General features: G+C 37.9%; 1 protein-coding gene and 1 long non-coding RNA gene across 9 annotated transcripts in view; one reads left to right on the forward strand and one right to left on the reverse strand.

The window, feature by feature from the left end:
* LOC125240746 (protein transport protein Sec16A) overlaps positions 1–17,869 on the reverse strand; it is an 87,147-nt gene that overhangs the window by 47,762 nt on the left and 21,516 nt on the right. For 6 of the 8 annotated variants that reach the window (XM_048148799.1, XM_048148798.1, XM_048148794.1 and 3 more), the window contains exons 4-10: positions 13,275–13,316; positions 11,273–11,437; positions 9,825–10,010; positions 8,269–8,362; positions 5,379–5,444; positions 1,284–1,383; positions 236–389 (exon numbers count right to left, since the gene is read on the reverse strand). In XM_048148799.1, coding sequence (XP_048004756.1) covers positions 236–389; positions 1,284–1,383; positions 5,379–5,444; positions 8,269–8,362; positions 9,825–10,010; positions 11,273–11,437; positions 13,275–13,316 — 807 coding nt within the window. The remainder of the gene's footprint in view (positions 1–235; positions 390–1,283; positions 1,384–5,378; positions 5,445–8,268; positions 8,363–9,824; positions 10,011–11,272; positions 11,438–13,274; positions 13,317–17,869) is intronic. The other 2 variants (XM_048148796.1, XM_048148797.1) reach the window with 2 other exon arrangements.
* On the forward strand, positions 3,971–4,751 carry LOC125240748. Its single transcript, XR_007178666.1, has 2 exons — positions 3,971–4,361; positions 4,456–4,751. It is a non-coding gene; the product is annotated as an uncharacterized LOC125240748 (long non-coding RNA).

Below are 17,869 nucleotides of genomic sequence, written 5' to 3' on the forward strand. Positions count from 1 at the left end.
GTTGACTTCAACTTACAAAAATTGACGCCCGAAAGCTGCAAGCTTCGAGTAAAGACGGACAACTCAGTGGATTTCACTGAGTTCATTTGACACGCTAAGTGGATACGTTTGCTTGATCTATGGTAGATATGACATCTGTGTTTTCTGTATGGTACTGAGGTACGTTTTTTTCTTAGACTTTGTCCTAGTGATAACAGGATCCCAAACTTCACTTCATCCCAAAATTTGCTCTTACCTTTGACAAGCGGGCCGGGGTATTGCACTAGCTCCCTCACACTAGGGTCGGAAGCTAGCGACGCTGATAGCGACACTATTTGGACAGTAGCGGGTAATCCGTCCACGGGGTAAGACGGACGGACAACCACTATATGGCGGGACGAGATGTTGCCCTGTGGAAAGAATGTGTGTGAAATAATATCCATAGTTATTTTTGGAATTAACTAGAAACTCGCTAGGGCTTCGCACGGGTATTATACATCAGCAATTCCCGAAAAGTTTGTCCATTTGGATAACGTCTTTGATTTTGATAAAAATTGGTAGGCTGATAGAGTTCATGATGCTGAACAAGATCCACTAGGTTTCCCAAAATGTCCTAGGTCGTTTGTATGAAACTTTCCTTTTTTGTTACCGGAAGATCTCTAGACACTGTTAACGTGACTTGAGAGACAGTGTTATACATTTACATTATAGGGGAGGGTTACTTCGAAAATAAATAAAAATATTTTTTTGGCAAGGAAAATAAAATCATATGAAAATTTTGTGTTAATTTCTAGTGAAAATCAATTGTTTTGATGTTAATTAACGTTGCTTTTAATATACGTGACTAATATGGTAACGCCCTATTTTAAGTAGGAGATAGTTATATTATATGATAGTTATACACAAACATTTTATTGCCTTTTGCCGCTGAAGGTGAAAACTTACCTTTATATGGGACTTCCGGTTCGAGCGCCATCTTAGTGGTCTCGTGTCGTGAATAATTTCTTTTTCTTTTCCTCCTTAACGTTGTATAAAGTGTAATATCTATAGCTTGTTATGCAGTAAACTAATGTTGTAGTTAGAAGCTGGTGAAGAATTAATCTCGAAACGCGTTTTGCCTATTTTTTGTCGTCAACGGCCGGTAGTCCACGTGCTCTTGTAAACTCTACAAGTACTAACTCATCGAACACTGTCGTATTTACCTTACCGTATCAAAATCACTAACTAATATTAGCTCATATCACCTTGACACTGGCGAAATAGGTCCAATAATGGACTGAAGCCATTTAAAAAAAACTAATTACCTTTATATGCGCCGTGGAGAATTTGAACGGCGTCATGCGTTCGGAGCGTACCGTTGAGTCTTCCAAGTGCAGGTTCAGAGACGCGTCTGTGTTCAGCTCCCTAAAATATAGACGTATTAGAATCCTAATCCGATGTATTTAATCTATATACCTAGATATTTTTCTGGCACGAACGTAAGTTGTAAGTGCTTGACAAAAATTAATCATCGACAATCCTTTTATCGATAAATAGCTTTACATAAGATTATTAATTACCCCTAATAATAATCTCTAAAATATTGAATAATAATGTAAGAAATTTAACTATTAAAATATGGATCGTTTTATTATTATTGTCCATTTATTTCCAAACATGTGACGTTTGTATAAAACATTAATGTTATATACACATAAATTCAAGCCTATGTACTATATTCCCTAAACTAGGTAGGCAGAGCACATGAAATTACTCAAGATTTAGTGCCACAGCAATAATTAATGACATAATTTATAATAAATAATGACATATTATAATGTAAGTTATCGATGAACTAAATATCGGAAGGAAGTCACTAGTGTCACTTAGTTCGGGACAGAAAAATATCTAGGTATAATTATCTGTCTTGAAGATACAGGAAAATATATTACTTAGGAACTGGTCCTATAAAAAAACGAGTAATCTATGAGCTATCGGCTATAGAAACGAACAAAAGATACGCGCTCCCGTGTAAACAAAAGAGACACGATGATAGCGCGAACGAGTTATAGTTCGTCGCCGAGCGATGAACTATACAATCGCTTACTGTCTCTTTCGTTTACACGGGAGCGAGTATCTTTTGTTCGTTTCTATAGCCGATAGCTCATAGATTCCTCGCTTTTGGTGGGACCAGTGCCTTAGGCCGGCAACAGACAGTATTAAAAAATAATTATCTTAAACAGCATAATCTTATGAAATCAGATCGAGTGCATGGATTTCCATACAATTTCGTAACTCGAGGGTTTACGCGCAAACTGGTTTTTGAAATTCGAACTATGTGCAATTTCCACAATGTTGTTATTTCAAGAACAAATTATCTCGATTTATCGGGTTTCACCAGTAAAGCCTCGAACTGTCCATTACACAGTCTTATTTTTTAAGATTATGATTTTTTTGTGTGTGGTAAGGTAGTCTATCTGATTTTATAAGATTATGATTTTTTCGGATTATGAAATTTAAGCCTGTCTGTCGCCGGCTTTAGGAGGTTGAAAAAATACATATTCTTATTGTATGGGCCAGTCTATTTGAAAAATATTTAGATGCAAAATTAATCTTTCTCATTATTCGTATGTAAATTACATACTCCACTTTCCATGCTCATTTGTATATTTATATACATTAACTCCTTTATTTATAAGCGTTACTAAAGTTATCAAGCCAATAAAGTTCGGTCCTTTTCTATCACACCAATACATCGGAAAGAGACAAACGAACTTTATCGCCTTGATAACTTTATAATATACCCATGACGAAATGTCCAAATGAATGAGTGCAAATAAAATGGAGATGTACTGACAAGCAAGACAAGCGGTGCCGAATGATAATGCTAGTGCATTGGGGACACAATATACCAACTAATTTACAGTACGCACATGTTTATATACCTACCGCGTTGTAATACACAGATTATTATGAGACACGTCACACGGCTTGCGTGACGTCTGCGTGTAATGCTCTAACATATACGCACACGACACGCTATCAGTGTGACGTCTCTCATATTGTATATTACAACGCGCACGACATTCATTACGCCTTACTAGTTTGATATTGACGTATTTGCTAATATGTGATATTATCTGGGTAAAGGGACCTTATTGTCGATGGCGCTTACGGCGTTATGAGCGATGTTCGTGTACAAATACGACGCTGAGGGACGTAAGCGCCATCGACAATAAAATCTACCAGAGTAGACCAATTAATTTTAATAAGCAGAAACGTCAGCTAACTAATTTCTACTTTTTTATAATAAAGGAACAAAATATTGTTTTTACGCCTCCGGCAGGACTAGAACACGCATCTTCTGCATACCGTGCATAGCTCTTTTTTTATTATTATAAATGGGCTTACTCTTGACCACAGACTAGCCAAAGGCAAAGACGTGGCCTACGATGGAGTGAGCTCACCCAGAAGATGCCTGTTCACTCTTGATTTGAAGCTCTTAATCAATGAGGAGGCACACTGACATTTTATCCCGCCAGGCGGCGCCTGTGCAAGTGTCTAGGCCTGTCACTGTGATTCATATGTTAGAGAGAGAAAAAAATATCAATTTATCGCTCACACGTATGAAATTCTTTATCTGTGCCATGGACTAATAAGGTGGCGCCATCTGTCGTAAGCTTTGAGTGTGCGTCATTGAGCTACGGAAGCCACGCCTTCGGAAATCTTTCCATGCCTTTCCTTATGTACACACGCCTTGGGGTGGTGTATAGCGACATCTACCGATAGACTATTGCATATTGTAACGGCACTGGAGTCTCAAGTTGTATTGAGAATGCACTGCAGTACAATGTGCTACCAAATATATCAATATCATACTTCTGGAGGCTTCAAAACTATACCAAAGATAATGGATATTGTAGATGGATCCATCCCATACATTAAAATGCGACCGCGCACACAAGGATGGCGCCACAAAAAAATGCCGTTGCCATCGATTAGATTTGTAACATAAATATTTAACATAAAATAAAAAATTGTGTTTTTAATAAATTAATTATAAATAAGTCACTAATTTAACTTCAGCGCCCTCTCGGGATAAAATATCGAACTAACAAGCCCGCTCAAGGCATCCACTCGCGCGCACATACGTGTTAGCCAAGTAGATAAGGAGTTAGTTACAAAAACATCCGCAGACGATAGCTGGCGCGCGCGTCAGAGTCCGACGTTCTTTTCTAATACGAACAGCGCCTGGGAAACAAGACTGAAAATTGATTTTTATAAAATGTGGTTCACCGGAGGTCCCACCTTGCAGCCTGAGCGGTTAAAATGAATAGTCGTAACATATTAACATAAAAAACCTGGAGAAAGCACTACTTTGAAGAAAATTAATTCCCAATACTGTAAGTACCGCTACTTAACCTCAAAACTATACATAGCACGTGTCAGCTTTGCAAGATTACTTTGGTTCTACAGCTGGGTTTCGATTTGTTATAGGGGTCCTTGTGTCGCTATGAAATCCTGATCAATTGCACGAGATAATGCCATAGCTGATGGGAAATGAACCTCGGACCGCATCCTGTGTTTGAGCTTGCTTTCCACCTCACACCATAACCCTGGGACCTGCTTCCTGAGGGCATCAGCGTCAGCGTACAGGATTCCGTATGTGTAATTAAAAAGTGATTGCAAGGTTAGTTAAGCTTAATTTGAACTTTATCTTAACATCAGTGGACAATCTTCAAAGAGTGACTGTGACGTAGTATATCCAGAATTAAAAGGCTTTCTCCAGCATATTCGCAACTTTTATTTACATCACAACCCAGTAAGGCGCCCTGAGGACATATTTGAAAGAGCTCATGCTAACCCTGTGCGAACCGGTGAGTAACAGCAATCAGCCCAATTTTAACTGTTACAGATTGGCGTTAATTGTCACTTTCGAGCCATAAATCTATGTCAAAAGTGACACTTAACGCCATCTACAAGTATTTTTGTGGTGCCATCTATGTGTGGTGTAGTGTATGCGCATTCTTAGGCGGTCACATTTTAATGTATGGGATGGTATGATCTTCTTATATTTAATGTATGACTATACTAAAGACAAGATAAAAAAATACTATTGTTTTAATCATTATTTAAACAAAATAAATTCCAAATTTATTTTTAACAAGCAGAAACGTCTGCTAACGATTCTAAACATTTTTATATTAAAGGAAAGACGTCACCCCAAGACGTGTGTACATAAGGAAAGGCATGGAAAGATTTGCGATGTCCGGCGTGGCTTCCGTAGCTCAATTGGTTAAGAGCCTTGCACGGATTGCAAATGATGCGGGTTCAAGTCCCGCCGGAAGCGTAAATTTTTCCATTTTTACCTTTAATATAAAAATGTTTAAAATAAATTCCATTCTAAAATCATTACTTACCTGTCAGAAAGATCGGTGCGTAGCGAAGGCGCGTCGCGTAGCGAAGCGTCATACCGCCCATAGTACCTAGGGAAATAAGTCTACAGTCCCGCCGAACCGCACCGACGCTAGGTTGACAATTGCACGCGTTACTGGGCTAGTCCATTTTGGGCGAGTCCAAAAATGGACTATGTTTACCTACTTTTGCAGTATGATTTTTTTCGATCAGGTTTTTTTTTCATTAAAAAACAATGTTTATTTTGTTTAATCATTAATATCTTTATTTAAATAATGAAAGCACACTAAAGCAATACAATATAGCCCTTTGCTGATACTATAAAGTTTCACTTTATTGTTACAAGCCTTCAGTACTTCGCAAGAAACTTCTACATTTTAATGAAATTGAACTTTTGCTTTTTATTTAAGTTTTTTTACATTTTTATTTAAGTAGGTAGCCCAAAATTAAAATTCATATATTTATATTAAAAACAGACCATAGACCATAGACCAGTACATTTCTATTTATTTATTTTAAAAACCTTTCAACGAATACCAGGATATAAACAGACTCTATTCCCTCGAAACGCTGTTTAAAATCGAATGAATTTGTGAGAAAAAGCTTTGATACCCTTGTGCTGTCAAAAATGCGTGTTTACAATACAGGATGACATTTTCAAACAGATACAAAAACGTTTGCCTAAGCTGATAGCGAAAAACATTTTTTTTTTTAATGTATATGAGTTGAACGAAATATCAAAAATAATTTATAAATGCCTAACTTAGCATTCTTCGCCACCAGCAAAATCAAAATCACAAATTAATATCACTTTAAAAAAACACCCTGTAAGTGTAAATGTGTACGTGCAAGCAATTATGAACCTTATCGAGTGAGTGATGGTACGGCGGGAGATGTCAATGTCGCATGAACACTGGGATAACTATCGCAAAGTCGTATAGTAAATAGTTGTTTAAAAATCAACTTTAACCGACAGTGATAAAAAATGAGACTCGACGGTAGATATCATAGTGTTTGAGGCACTGGTCCCACTGCGAGCTAGTAAGCTATGAGCTATCGGCTATAAAAACGAACAAAAGATAATCACTCTCGTGCAAATAAAAGAGACAGCGATGTTTATAGTTACTCGCCCAGCGGTGAGCTATCAATATCGCCGTGTCTCTTTTATTTACACGGGAGTGCTTATCTTTTGTTCGTTTTTATAGCCGATAGTTCATAGCTTACTAGCTCGCGGTGGGACCAGTGCCTAAAAGAGACGCGATGATAGCGCGGGCGAGTTATAGTTCCTCGCCGACCTATGAGCTACAAATCGCTCGCCCTCTCTTTTATTTACACGGGAGTGATTATCTTTTGTTCGTTTTTATAGCCGATAGCTCATAGTCTACTTGCTTTTGGTGGGACCAGTGCCTGATGCATGTGATTATTACCAAAGATAAACGCAAAATCAAAATCATGAATGAAAAATCCCAATAAAACAATGCATTTTGGTATTCTTAAGTACGGTCACGGGCTTTAATTGTTGATCCACAGTACAGTTAGCTGCAAAGTGCATGGTAAGTTTATCAATGAATTCATTCATTATTTCTCCATGCAATTTTGCAGCTCACTGTACATTTTATACTGGACTTATTGCTCAAGTATGAAATAAAAAAAAAATTGCGGCCTTTAAATGGCTCAACAATTGAAGTCCGTTAATACTACGATAAACGATAACATTAAACCTCGCATAAGGGCCCATTTACACCGTGCGAGGACCCACATGCGAGTTTCATAATTTCATTACATTCAGTATTTCAGTAGTACACTGAATTGTATTATGCAACCTCAACAATCCGCGACTTATAATCCAATCTGTTACATTCTTATGTCTATTGTTTTTCCCAAAAAAAATCGCATTCGAGATCGTACCGTATAATTGGCCCTTAAGAACTTACAGCGTTCATGTCCCCCAAAGCGTGTAGTGTAGTGTAGTGTCAAGCGAAACACTCAACGTGTACTTTTTATTATTGTTATAAATAGGCTTAGACACTGGTCCCACTGCGAGCTAGTAAGCTATAAGCTATCGGCTATAAAAACGAATAAAAGATAGTCGCTGCCGTGCAAATAAAAGAGACACGGCGATGTTTATAGTTACTCGCCCAGCGGTGAGCTATCAAAATCGCCGTGTCTCTTTTATTCGCACGGGAGTGCTTATCTTTTGTTCGTTTTTATAGCCAATAGCTCATAGCTTACTAGCTCGCGATGAGACCAGTGCCTTACTCTTGGCCACAGACTAACCAAAGGCAAAGGAGCATTTTCGCGAAAAAAGATTCAAAATGTTTTTTTCTACAATAGGTAAATTTCATGTTTTTCCTACTCAAAATCACGAGCCCTTTCCATCCTACTAGGCAGAAAAAGCGTCACAAATTTAATTTTTCCTTTTCGGTACTATTGTTCTAACACTTTGTACGGCGGTTACAAAGTGGAAAGTGTGTGCAAAATAATAGAACATTTTGGGACCATTTTTTGTCTCTTGTTTTTTGTCCTAGATCGAAGGGGCTTACGAGCCCTGATTGAGAAAAACATAAAATTTACCTATATTAGAAAAACTATTTTTAACCCCCGACGCAAAAACGACGGGGTGTTATAAGTTTGATGTGTCTGTCTGGCACCGTAGCTCCCGAACGAATAAACCGGTTTAGATTTCGTTTTTTTGTTTGAAAGCTGAGTTAATCGGAGTGTTCTTAGCCATTTTTCATGAAAATCGGTCCACTGTGTCGGGGGTTTTTTCAAAATTTTAATTTTGTGGTTGGGTATCGGTGATTCTTCTCGCGAAAATGCCCAAAGACGTGGCCTACGATGGAGTGAGCCCAGATGCCTGTTCACTCTTGATTTGAAGGTTGCCGGGTTACTTACGTGTCGGTTCCCTTAAGACCGTTGGCGCTTGAGCGGCCGGAATGCACACTGCCGCGCTCGTCACCCCTGTTGTCGTATCCGAGGGAACCGTAGCCTAAAAAAAAACGTTTTATGTAGGCTTGTGTTGTTCACGAACTATGAACTGTTAGGAATAAAATCCCATCAATGACCGAAATGAACTGAATCTTTCTGTGCTCTGAGAATCGGTCTTTGCTCATTTAGTTCAGTAAAGGATCGGCGAGCGCGAGCGGTTTGAATCGAGAACGAGCGTGTGACTGCGCCGACCGAGAGCGAGAGCTACTTAGCAGAGCTACAAAAAAACGTCAAGTTTTAAACTTCGGTTACTTACAACCTTTCGACCCGGAATGTTACTATCTGTGAACTATTCGTATCATTTTGACACTATTCGATCCCATTCGTTCTGATCTTTCCGACCGCAGTGGTCGCTGGTCTGGCTGAACTAAATGAGCAAAAGACCTAAAAGAGCGAACTAGTTCGTGGGAGCGATTGAACGAGATCGGAGCGCTCCGATCAACGAACGAAACGGCACAAGCCTAGTTTTATGTTATCTGTTTGGAAAGAGATGAGTCGTGGAATCAACATTTCACGACTCTCCTCTTCCGAACATACTCTAGTAGATTTAAAGAGAGAGAAGGAAAAATGGAAAATAAACCTTTTATAGCTATACAGACGTTACCTTACATTGAGGTGACAGGCCTACACTGAATAGTTGCAAGTTGCAACATTATTTTTAGAGTTATATATTCATTGTCTTCATTGAGTTTAACTCTTAAGTGGACATAAGGAGTATATTTCCCAACCTATTTTGAACTTTATCTAACTTTAACAGGTTTAATACAGAATACAGAATCATTTATTTGTCCAACATAGGTGTACATAAGTTGTTACATTTCAGTTCAGTTTCACTATGTGGCGCCTTACGGCATACAAATTTGAGAGCATGCATGTCAAAATATAAATTAATAATTACGTGCATAATTATATTCTAAATATTCACCAATCTTTTTCATCTAAGAATTCTTTTATAGCGTAGTAACTCTTTTGAGCTAACAACAATTTTTAGGGCACTTTTAAACTAGTGGGGTTTCTGTATAGCTTGTGTGGTTTCTGTATAGCTAGTGGGGTGACTAGTTCCACTAACCTTGCATGGCGGTAATTTTGCTAGCCGCGGCTAGATATTCGGGCGGCGGGGGTTGTCCCGCCATGATTTACTTGTATATCTCCATGTAGCGAGTGGGGTTTCTGTATAGCTAGTGGGGTTACTAGTTCCACTAACCTTGCATGGCGGTAATTTTGCTAGCCGCAGCTAAATATTCGGATGGCGGAGGCGGCGGGGGTTGTCCCGCCATGATTTGTTTGTATATCTCCATGTAGCGAGTGGGGTTTCTGTATAGCTAGTGGGGTTGCTAGTTGCACTAACCTTGCATGGAGGTAATTTTGCTAGCCGCGGCCAGATATTCGGGCGGCGGGGGTTGTCCCGCCATGATTTGCTTGTATATCTCCATGTAGCGAGTGAGGTTTCTAGTTGCACTAACCTTGCATGGCGGTAATTTTGCTAGCCGCAGCTAAATATTCGGGTGGCGGAGGCGGCGGGGGTTGCCCCGCCATGATTTGTTTGTATATCTCCATGTAGCGAGTGGGGTTGGTGAGGCGTAAGTGCTCGTAGTATTGGTATTGTTGTCGTTGGAGCGCGTACGGATCGGAATACACGCTGCCATAACCTGAAAAGGTATTTGAAAATTAGTTTTAGTAGGAAATTCCGTAGAAGAGTAGGTACTGGTAGCTTCTTGTTAACTGTACTGTATTTTACAATTTAGAATTTTGTCTGCCGAATGCCGACCTAAGAACAAAAGAGGATTGGACGTGCCGACTGATTTGTCTTAAATACGTCTGTCGCAAGTTCTTGAAGGCAAAAACACTTGTAGATGGACACTCCTATTGCGATTTAGATTTATTTATTTCATAATATAAAATTACAATATAAATTATTCTACCTACGTATAGATTATATACGAATTTATATTATGACCGTCAAATGTGATTATTATATACAAATGTCAAACATTACAATTACAATATAATACTAATTTAAAAGTAATAAATAATCACAATGTCAATTTTTACATAAAAAGAAAAGAGAAAAATTATAGGTATCTCATAATGATCGTCAAACAAAAAATCAAAATAAGAATAAATACAATAATGGATTACACGAGCATCATTTCCATGTGCACATGCGAACGACCAGCAAGTCGTGTCATTATCAATACGCACGCACACAAAGGCAACTGTATACACAATGAGCTAACAACTGCAACACGGCGGCTTGTCCACTCTACTATTACATATATGGTCTAAGACCTCCACTCTACACCCAACGAAAATTAGGAAAACCAAGAGAACAGCGTCTATGCATGTCTAGCTATTGTCCCGGATTTGTAAGTTCACATTTTTGGCACATTTGTTTTGAAGTATGTTGCGATGTGGCTAAGACGTATCGTTTGCCAAATCTAACGATTAATTTCGAATTGGTTGAATCGATTAGGCCCTATGTACAAGGAGGCGCTTAAACAAATATACGATTTCTGTCAACTTACATTTGAATCGAAATGACAGACTCTGTTTACACCACTAGTTTAAAAATAATAAAAATGAATTATAAATGACATAATAAGTAAATCCTGCGTGATAAATTAATATCGTAAAATACTCACTAGCGAAGATCCGCAAAAATGTAACATGTGTTAGATTATGTTTAAAATAAGCGAAATATTGTTTTTAGGTACTTGATTTTTTAAACATTATTACAGGATTTTATTTAAAATTTCATTAGGTTGCGCGAGTTCACGTTTTGTGGACGCTGTCATGTGTCAAAAAGAGGTTCTTACAGCTCTGGGACAATAGTGATCCCTGAGAGCTACGACCTGAAGCATTCGTAGCATTTGGAATGCATGCCTAAAAGAGATAGTTATATGTTTCTCACCATCGTAGTACGCGTCAGTGCGGTGCCGACGTCTATGCCTATCCCGCTCTCGGTCCCTGTCTGACCGACGACGGGAATCGGTCGACGCGAGCGTGTCATTCAACTCGTCGTCGGTGGGACCCGCGTCGCGAGACTCGGCGCGGGAGGGAGACGAGTATGGGTCGCCTGAAAGAGAGAGGTAGATGTGTTGCGAATATGGTTGGTTGCCTTTTTTTATTATGATTGAATTACGAATCCACTATACAGTATGATTCATATACAATTAGTCGTATACATTTCAAAGTAAAAAAATTGTTATGCAATATGGTAGATCAATGTAAAAAGATGTGAAAAATCTTTTCAATGACAAATACGCATGTAGTGCGAACCGGTTTTCCTTCGTATTTCTCCGGAAACGTTCGTATTTGTCATGCTAGTTCAGACAATGTCAGTACGTGTTGTACTGAGCCTGACTGAAATGGCATGACACGTCCGTACGTTTCCATAAAAATTCGAAGCGAAACCTTTTCGAACTACATCTGTAATATTCTTGTCATATGCTGGCTGTATCGAATACATAATCGATATTTAAAGACAAAATGTAATGAAAGTGGACATCACGAAGATGATGTTTTTTTTTATTACACGAATTATGGCATGACCGTCTATGTTGTGGATATTGTATCAATTTTATGAACAAGATCTTTGTTAATTATGCACATTTTATGTAAAACTAGATGTAAATGCAAAAGCAATGTTTTATATCCAGTGGCCCCGCCTTAGGCACTGGTCCCACCGCGAGCTAGTAAGCTATGAGCTATCGGCTATAAAAACGAACAAAAGATAATCACTCCCGTGTAAATAAAAGAGACGCGTCGATGTTTATAGTTACTCGCCCAGCGGTGAGCTATAAACATCGCCGTCTCTTTTATTTGCACGGGAGTGCTTATCTTTTGTTCGTTTTTATAGCCGATAGCTCATAGCTTACTAGCTCGCGGTGGGACCAGTGCTTAAGTTGTTTTGAAAGTTGTCTTTGCTTACTCATTAAACAAAACTATGGAAACGTTGTAGAAGGCGTGTAATGAATTTATAATACATGTTTCGAACTTTTTTTAAATGTCCGTGTTCGTGAGTGAAACCTTTGGATTATTTCGATATTCTAGCAATTCGTCAACCTCGTTTGAAAATGATAATTGTAGCTTTTTTTAATGAAGATGACAGTTGCAATAGCAATAAGGCGAATTTACCAAATGTAGGCAGACTCGTTGATTATTGAAGCTAGTTAAAATTTGTAAATTGCAATATATTACGCATGCCTAACTGTTTCTTAATAAATAATAAATAAATAAATATTGGGGACACCTTACACAGATCAACTTAGCCCCAAACTAAGCAATGCTTGTACTATGGGTGCTACGCGACGATATACATACTTAAATAGGTATTTACACTCTTATATACATGGAAAACAACCATGACTCGGGAACAAATATCTGTGCTAATCACACAAATAAATGCCCTTACCGGGATTCGAACCCAGGACCGCGGCTTAGCAGGCAGTGTCACTACCGACTGAGCCAGACCGGTCGTCAAATAGTTCAAGAACAAAGTTTTTTCCTACTTAGATTTATGGTTATCCAAGAATTTTCGTTTAAGTAATAAGAAACTTCAAAAGTTGCGTTTTCACCATACTAAAACTTGTCATACCTACCTATGTAGCTCAGTTGTGGCCCAGTGGTGTGCCGCTCTCGGTAAAGTTACGGTAATTTACCCGATTTATATAGGGAATATTTCCCGGGAAGTAACTTTCTCCATACAAATCGGGTAAATTACCGAGAACGGCATATCGCTAGCTTTGGCACTGCCCCTTTTGGGAAACAGGCGTGAGTTTCTGTGCCTCCATTAATCACCTCGACTATAACTCAATAATTTTTATTTTACTATATAAAAAACAAGCACTTTTAAAACGTAATGATCAGAAATGTTTTCGAGTTAATGCGACCACACGCATGCGCAGAAATACCTTTTCTATCGGGGTCTTTCACGTCACCCGAAAACGTCACAACTGGAAAATAAATAAATAAATATAATATATCAATATACCATATACATAATATATCAATATATCGAGAGCCATGGAGCGCGCCATGCTCGGTATCAAGATGCAAGATCGAGTAAGGAATACCGAAATCCGTCGTCGCACTAAGGGATCATCCATAAATTACGTCACACGCTAAGGGGGAGGGAGGGGGTCGGCGAAGTGTGACAATGTGTGACATGGGGGTGGGAGGGGTCCTAAAGTTCGTGACGTCACATTTCAAAATCTATCATAATCTAAGGGTTAAAACACGAATTATAAACTGTTACTTTATGAATACTTCATAAGTCATAAGCATTTATATATAAAATTACAAATACAGGAAGTTCGTTAACCGGATGAAAAGCCGAAAGTAGGCGATAGTCTAGGCCATTTAGAACATTCTTTAGCTATAAATGTCTTGGACAAAATTTGATTCGTCGTTTTTGTTTTACTTTTCGATGAAAACTCCAAAATTTCAGACTAAATCGATAAGCATACTCTTGTTACTGTATTTAGCTGTTTTGGTTTTATTTCGTATTGTAAAATGTCTATCGTATACCATAAAATGAATTTGAAATTGATGTGTCTAAAGAAAAACAAACTACAGTGATTTAAAAATTGAATAACATAAAAAAAATGATTGGAGTGATTACTTGGGTCGATAAATAAACTTAAATTTGTCTAAGCTACCATATAGCTAAACAATGATCTAAATGGACTAGACTATCACCTATTTTCGGCTTCGCATCCTGTTATAAAAGATACCATTTGTTTTGCTGGGGTTTCAAAGCACGTAGGTTATATAAATTTGTCACACACACCAATAGGTGGAAAATATGAACAGCAAAACATCAAACAATTTAGCTTGATTCATTTTTTTAACATTTAAGAGGCAAAATCGTCATTTAAACGTCTACTAGCCATACCCGTGGGCATCAAGTTAAAATGAATATGAAATTACTTTGCACTCTTGTAGATAAAATGAAACTTTGTCATTCGTTTTTAGGGTTCCGTAGTCAACTAGGAACCCTTATAGTTTCGCCATGTCTGTCTGTCCGTCCGTCCGTCCGTCCGTCCGCGGATAATCTCAGTAACCGTTAGCACTAGAAAGCTGAAATTTGGTACCAATATGTATATCAATCACGCCAACAAAGTGCAAAAATAAAAAATGGAAAAAAATATTTTATTAGGGTACCCCCTCTACATGTAAAGTGGGGGCTGATATTTTTTTTTTCATTCTAACCCCAACGTGTGATATATTGTTGGATAGGTATTTAAAAATGAATAAGGGTTTACTAAGATCGTTTTTTGATAATATTAATATTTTCGGAAATAATCGCTCCTAAAGGAAAAAAAAGTGCGTCCTCTAACTTTTGAACCAAATGTTTAAAAAATATGAAAAAAATCACAAAAGTAGAACTTTATAAAGACTTTCTAGGAAAATTATTTTGAACTTGATAGGTTCAGTAGTTTTTGAGAAAAATACGAAAAACTACGGAACCCTACACTGAGCGTGGCCCGACACGCTCTTGGCCGGTTTTTGAAGTATCAAGAGAGCCTTTACCTGTTGGTGTGGTAAAGCACATAAATGGAAATAAGATTGATTTCTAGCCGCTGTTTTTATTCAATAATTGCTACGTGTAAATATGTGACGTCACGCTAGGGAGGGGGGAGTCTGACAAATGTGACCAGCTGTGACAAGGAGGGGGGTAGGGGCCAAAAATCATGATTTTTAGTGTGACGTAATTTATGGATGATCCCTAAGGTGCAAGACGTAGGTTTCGTTATTACCAAACTATTATAAAATGGAGTTGGGCGGGACATGTTGCTAGGCAGAGTAATGGCAGGTGGACCAAAATGTTAACGGAATGGTGGCCGCTAACCAATGTAAGAAGTGCCTGGCATCCGTTGGCTCGTTGGGTCGACATCCGAAAAACTGCGGGTCACAACTGGATGAGATTAGCCCAGGACCGGGAGAAGTGGCGTACTAGAAGAGAGGCCTATGCTCAGCAGTGGGCGATAAAGGGCTGATGTGATGATGAGGATATGATGATCAATATACCTAGCTTGTAGAATGGTGGTTATCATGATAAGTGCATGATCCATGATAATCTGCTCGTTTTCCGACTATCATGTTTAACCTTTTGAACAGAGCCCAGACCCGCCAGACCTTCCTCAAATTCTCAAGGATGAAACTTTGGGACAATGTAGAGTTCGTATCGACGTTTAATGTCTGCATATTACCTAGTTCGGCCCGTCGGCCATTCTTTTGCTATAAGGTTTTTTTTAATACACTTACTTTCCTTACATTCTCAAGGCTAATTTTTTATATATGTGTTAGAAATTTATTATTATATACTATAAAAACATTAATTTGTCTGGGAATAGTGGGAATTTTGTGCATTGTAAATATTGTAATGATTTCATTTGTCAATTTTATCTTAACATGTATGTGGTTGATACAACGTACCAACTAAAACACTGCCAACTGTACATTTTGTAATCCCTATTACAAACAGCATACATTCTAACGGTGGCCAGTTATGGGTGTTGCTCTTTGTAATTACTTATATATCGGAGCTGTCAAAGCTCTTATAAACATGGGAACACGCCTCTTTTGTCAAGAAGTTATTGTGTGTTCCGATATTTATGAGAGTTTTGGAAGTTTAGAATATTTGATGACGACTGTATTATGCCTGAAAAGTGGAACATTTGAAACCTTATTGCAAAGCATTATTGTTATTCGACAGCTATTTATTGTGATATTTGTGATATTAGTACTCTCCTATACTAGGGTTGCAAATAGAAAAAAAAAACAGTTTTTTTTTTCAGAATTTTGAAAAAAATAACATGAAAAAAAACCGAGCACCCCTGTTTTTTTTCTAAATATGGTTTTTTTTTCAGATGAACAAATAATTCGACAATAACGGTTTTTCGTGAGTATAACGTGCTTCAATAATAATAACGTACATTTTAATTCGATTAACATTCAGTATACAAACGTTTATTGGGAAATCCCCGATGCGTTGCCGTGGTGTTGCCAACAGTAAATAGCCACCAACTACCAACTACAGATTTCGTAAATGTTACTTTTATAAGACCAGAAATTAAAATTATTTGATTAAATGTGTTTAATAGTTAACATTAAGTCTAAAAAACCGTATAAAAGTATTAATTGCTTTGCAAATTTTGAGATTTCGTACTTTAGAAAAAAAACATGATTCAGAAAAAAAACTGTTTTTTTTCGCGGTTTTTTTTTCATGTTTTTTTTTCAAGCCAGAAAAAAAACCGTTTTTTTGCAACCCTATCCTATACACGAATCGATATTGATTTGAGATAAACGACCGATATTTATTATCATTGTTATCATATTTTAACGCAATCTGAGCGATATGGATGAGCGTGAGATAAGCTTGTGAAAGAATATTTTAGAGATCTGTTTTATATTTTATTTTAAATTTTAACCTGTACTCCGAATGAAGTACACACATGTAGAAACTAAATCTAAGCATAAAACTTAAGAGCTGGCCTAATCCTAGAATAAGCCCTTGGGGCATTATACCAATTACTTACTCAGCGTAACCTATAATATGTAGGTACCTACTAATTGTCTGTGCAGTTGAGCGGAGTGATGCATTTGCACCACGCATAAACTTCTTACAAGTTTCTGTGGCGCATCTTAATTCTTAAGATTTTTGTAATTTTCTTTATGATATAAATAAATAATAAAAAAAAAGTGAACGTTGAATTTCATACAAGTTTGATGTTTATAACAATTATAACTACATTTTGTCGTGTTTGTCAAAATCGCTGGCAACTGGCTGGAACATACACACTAGACTGTAAGCAAAACAACCTGTGGAAGAGCGGTGTTCTCTTAACACAAGTATCTAATATACTTAAAAAGAGGCACCAGCACAGAAATTGTAATCGATATTTTTGTTACTGAATAAATTTTTTTTATTATCGCTGGCAACTTACCTTCTTGAAGTGATTTTAGTACTCTTCGTATTATCGTAGCAATTTACCTCCCGCCTCAAGCTGCCCTATTTGTTCATGATAGTGTCGTAGCATTCTTTACCCCCCCCCCCCGCTATTGCTCCTATTCGTAGCACATATGGCAATTGTAGCATACATGTATAGCACTGGTAGCATACTTATCAGTTATCACTCATTTGGTGTCGAGTTTCGTAGCTCTTATAACTTTCGAAACACATAAACTAACTCACCTCTCCTATCCTCGTCTCTTCGCAAGCTGCCATGCTTCCGATTGGGGTCAATGTCCCTGTATCGTCCTTAGCGACGTCGTTCGTCGTCGTACCAACTCGTAGCGCATGTAAGACTTTTTTACGAGTCTCTCCATTCGTAGTACATGTAACATTCGTAGCGAATGAACCAACTCACCTGTTCTATCCTCGTCTCTTCGCAAGCTGCCATACTTCCGATGGGGGTCAATGTCCCCTGTATCGTCCGAAGCGACGTCGCTCATCGTCGTAGCGCATGTAGCAATCTCGATTCCTTTTCGTAGCACATGTAAG

Source organism: Leguminivora glycinivorella, chromosome Z, assembly GCF_023078275.1.
Source record: "Leguminivora glycinivorella isolate SPB_JAAS2020 chromosome Z, LegGlyc_1.1, whole genome shotgun sequence".
Lineage (NCBI taxonomy): Eukaryota > Metazoa > Arthropoda > Insecta > Lepidoptera > Tortricidae > Leguminivora > Leguminivora glycinivorella.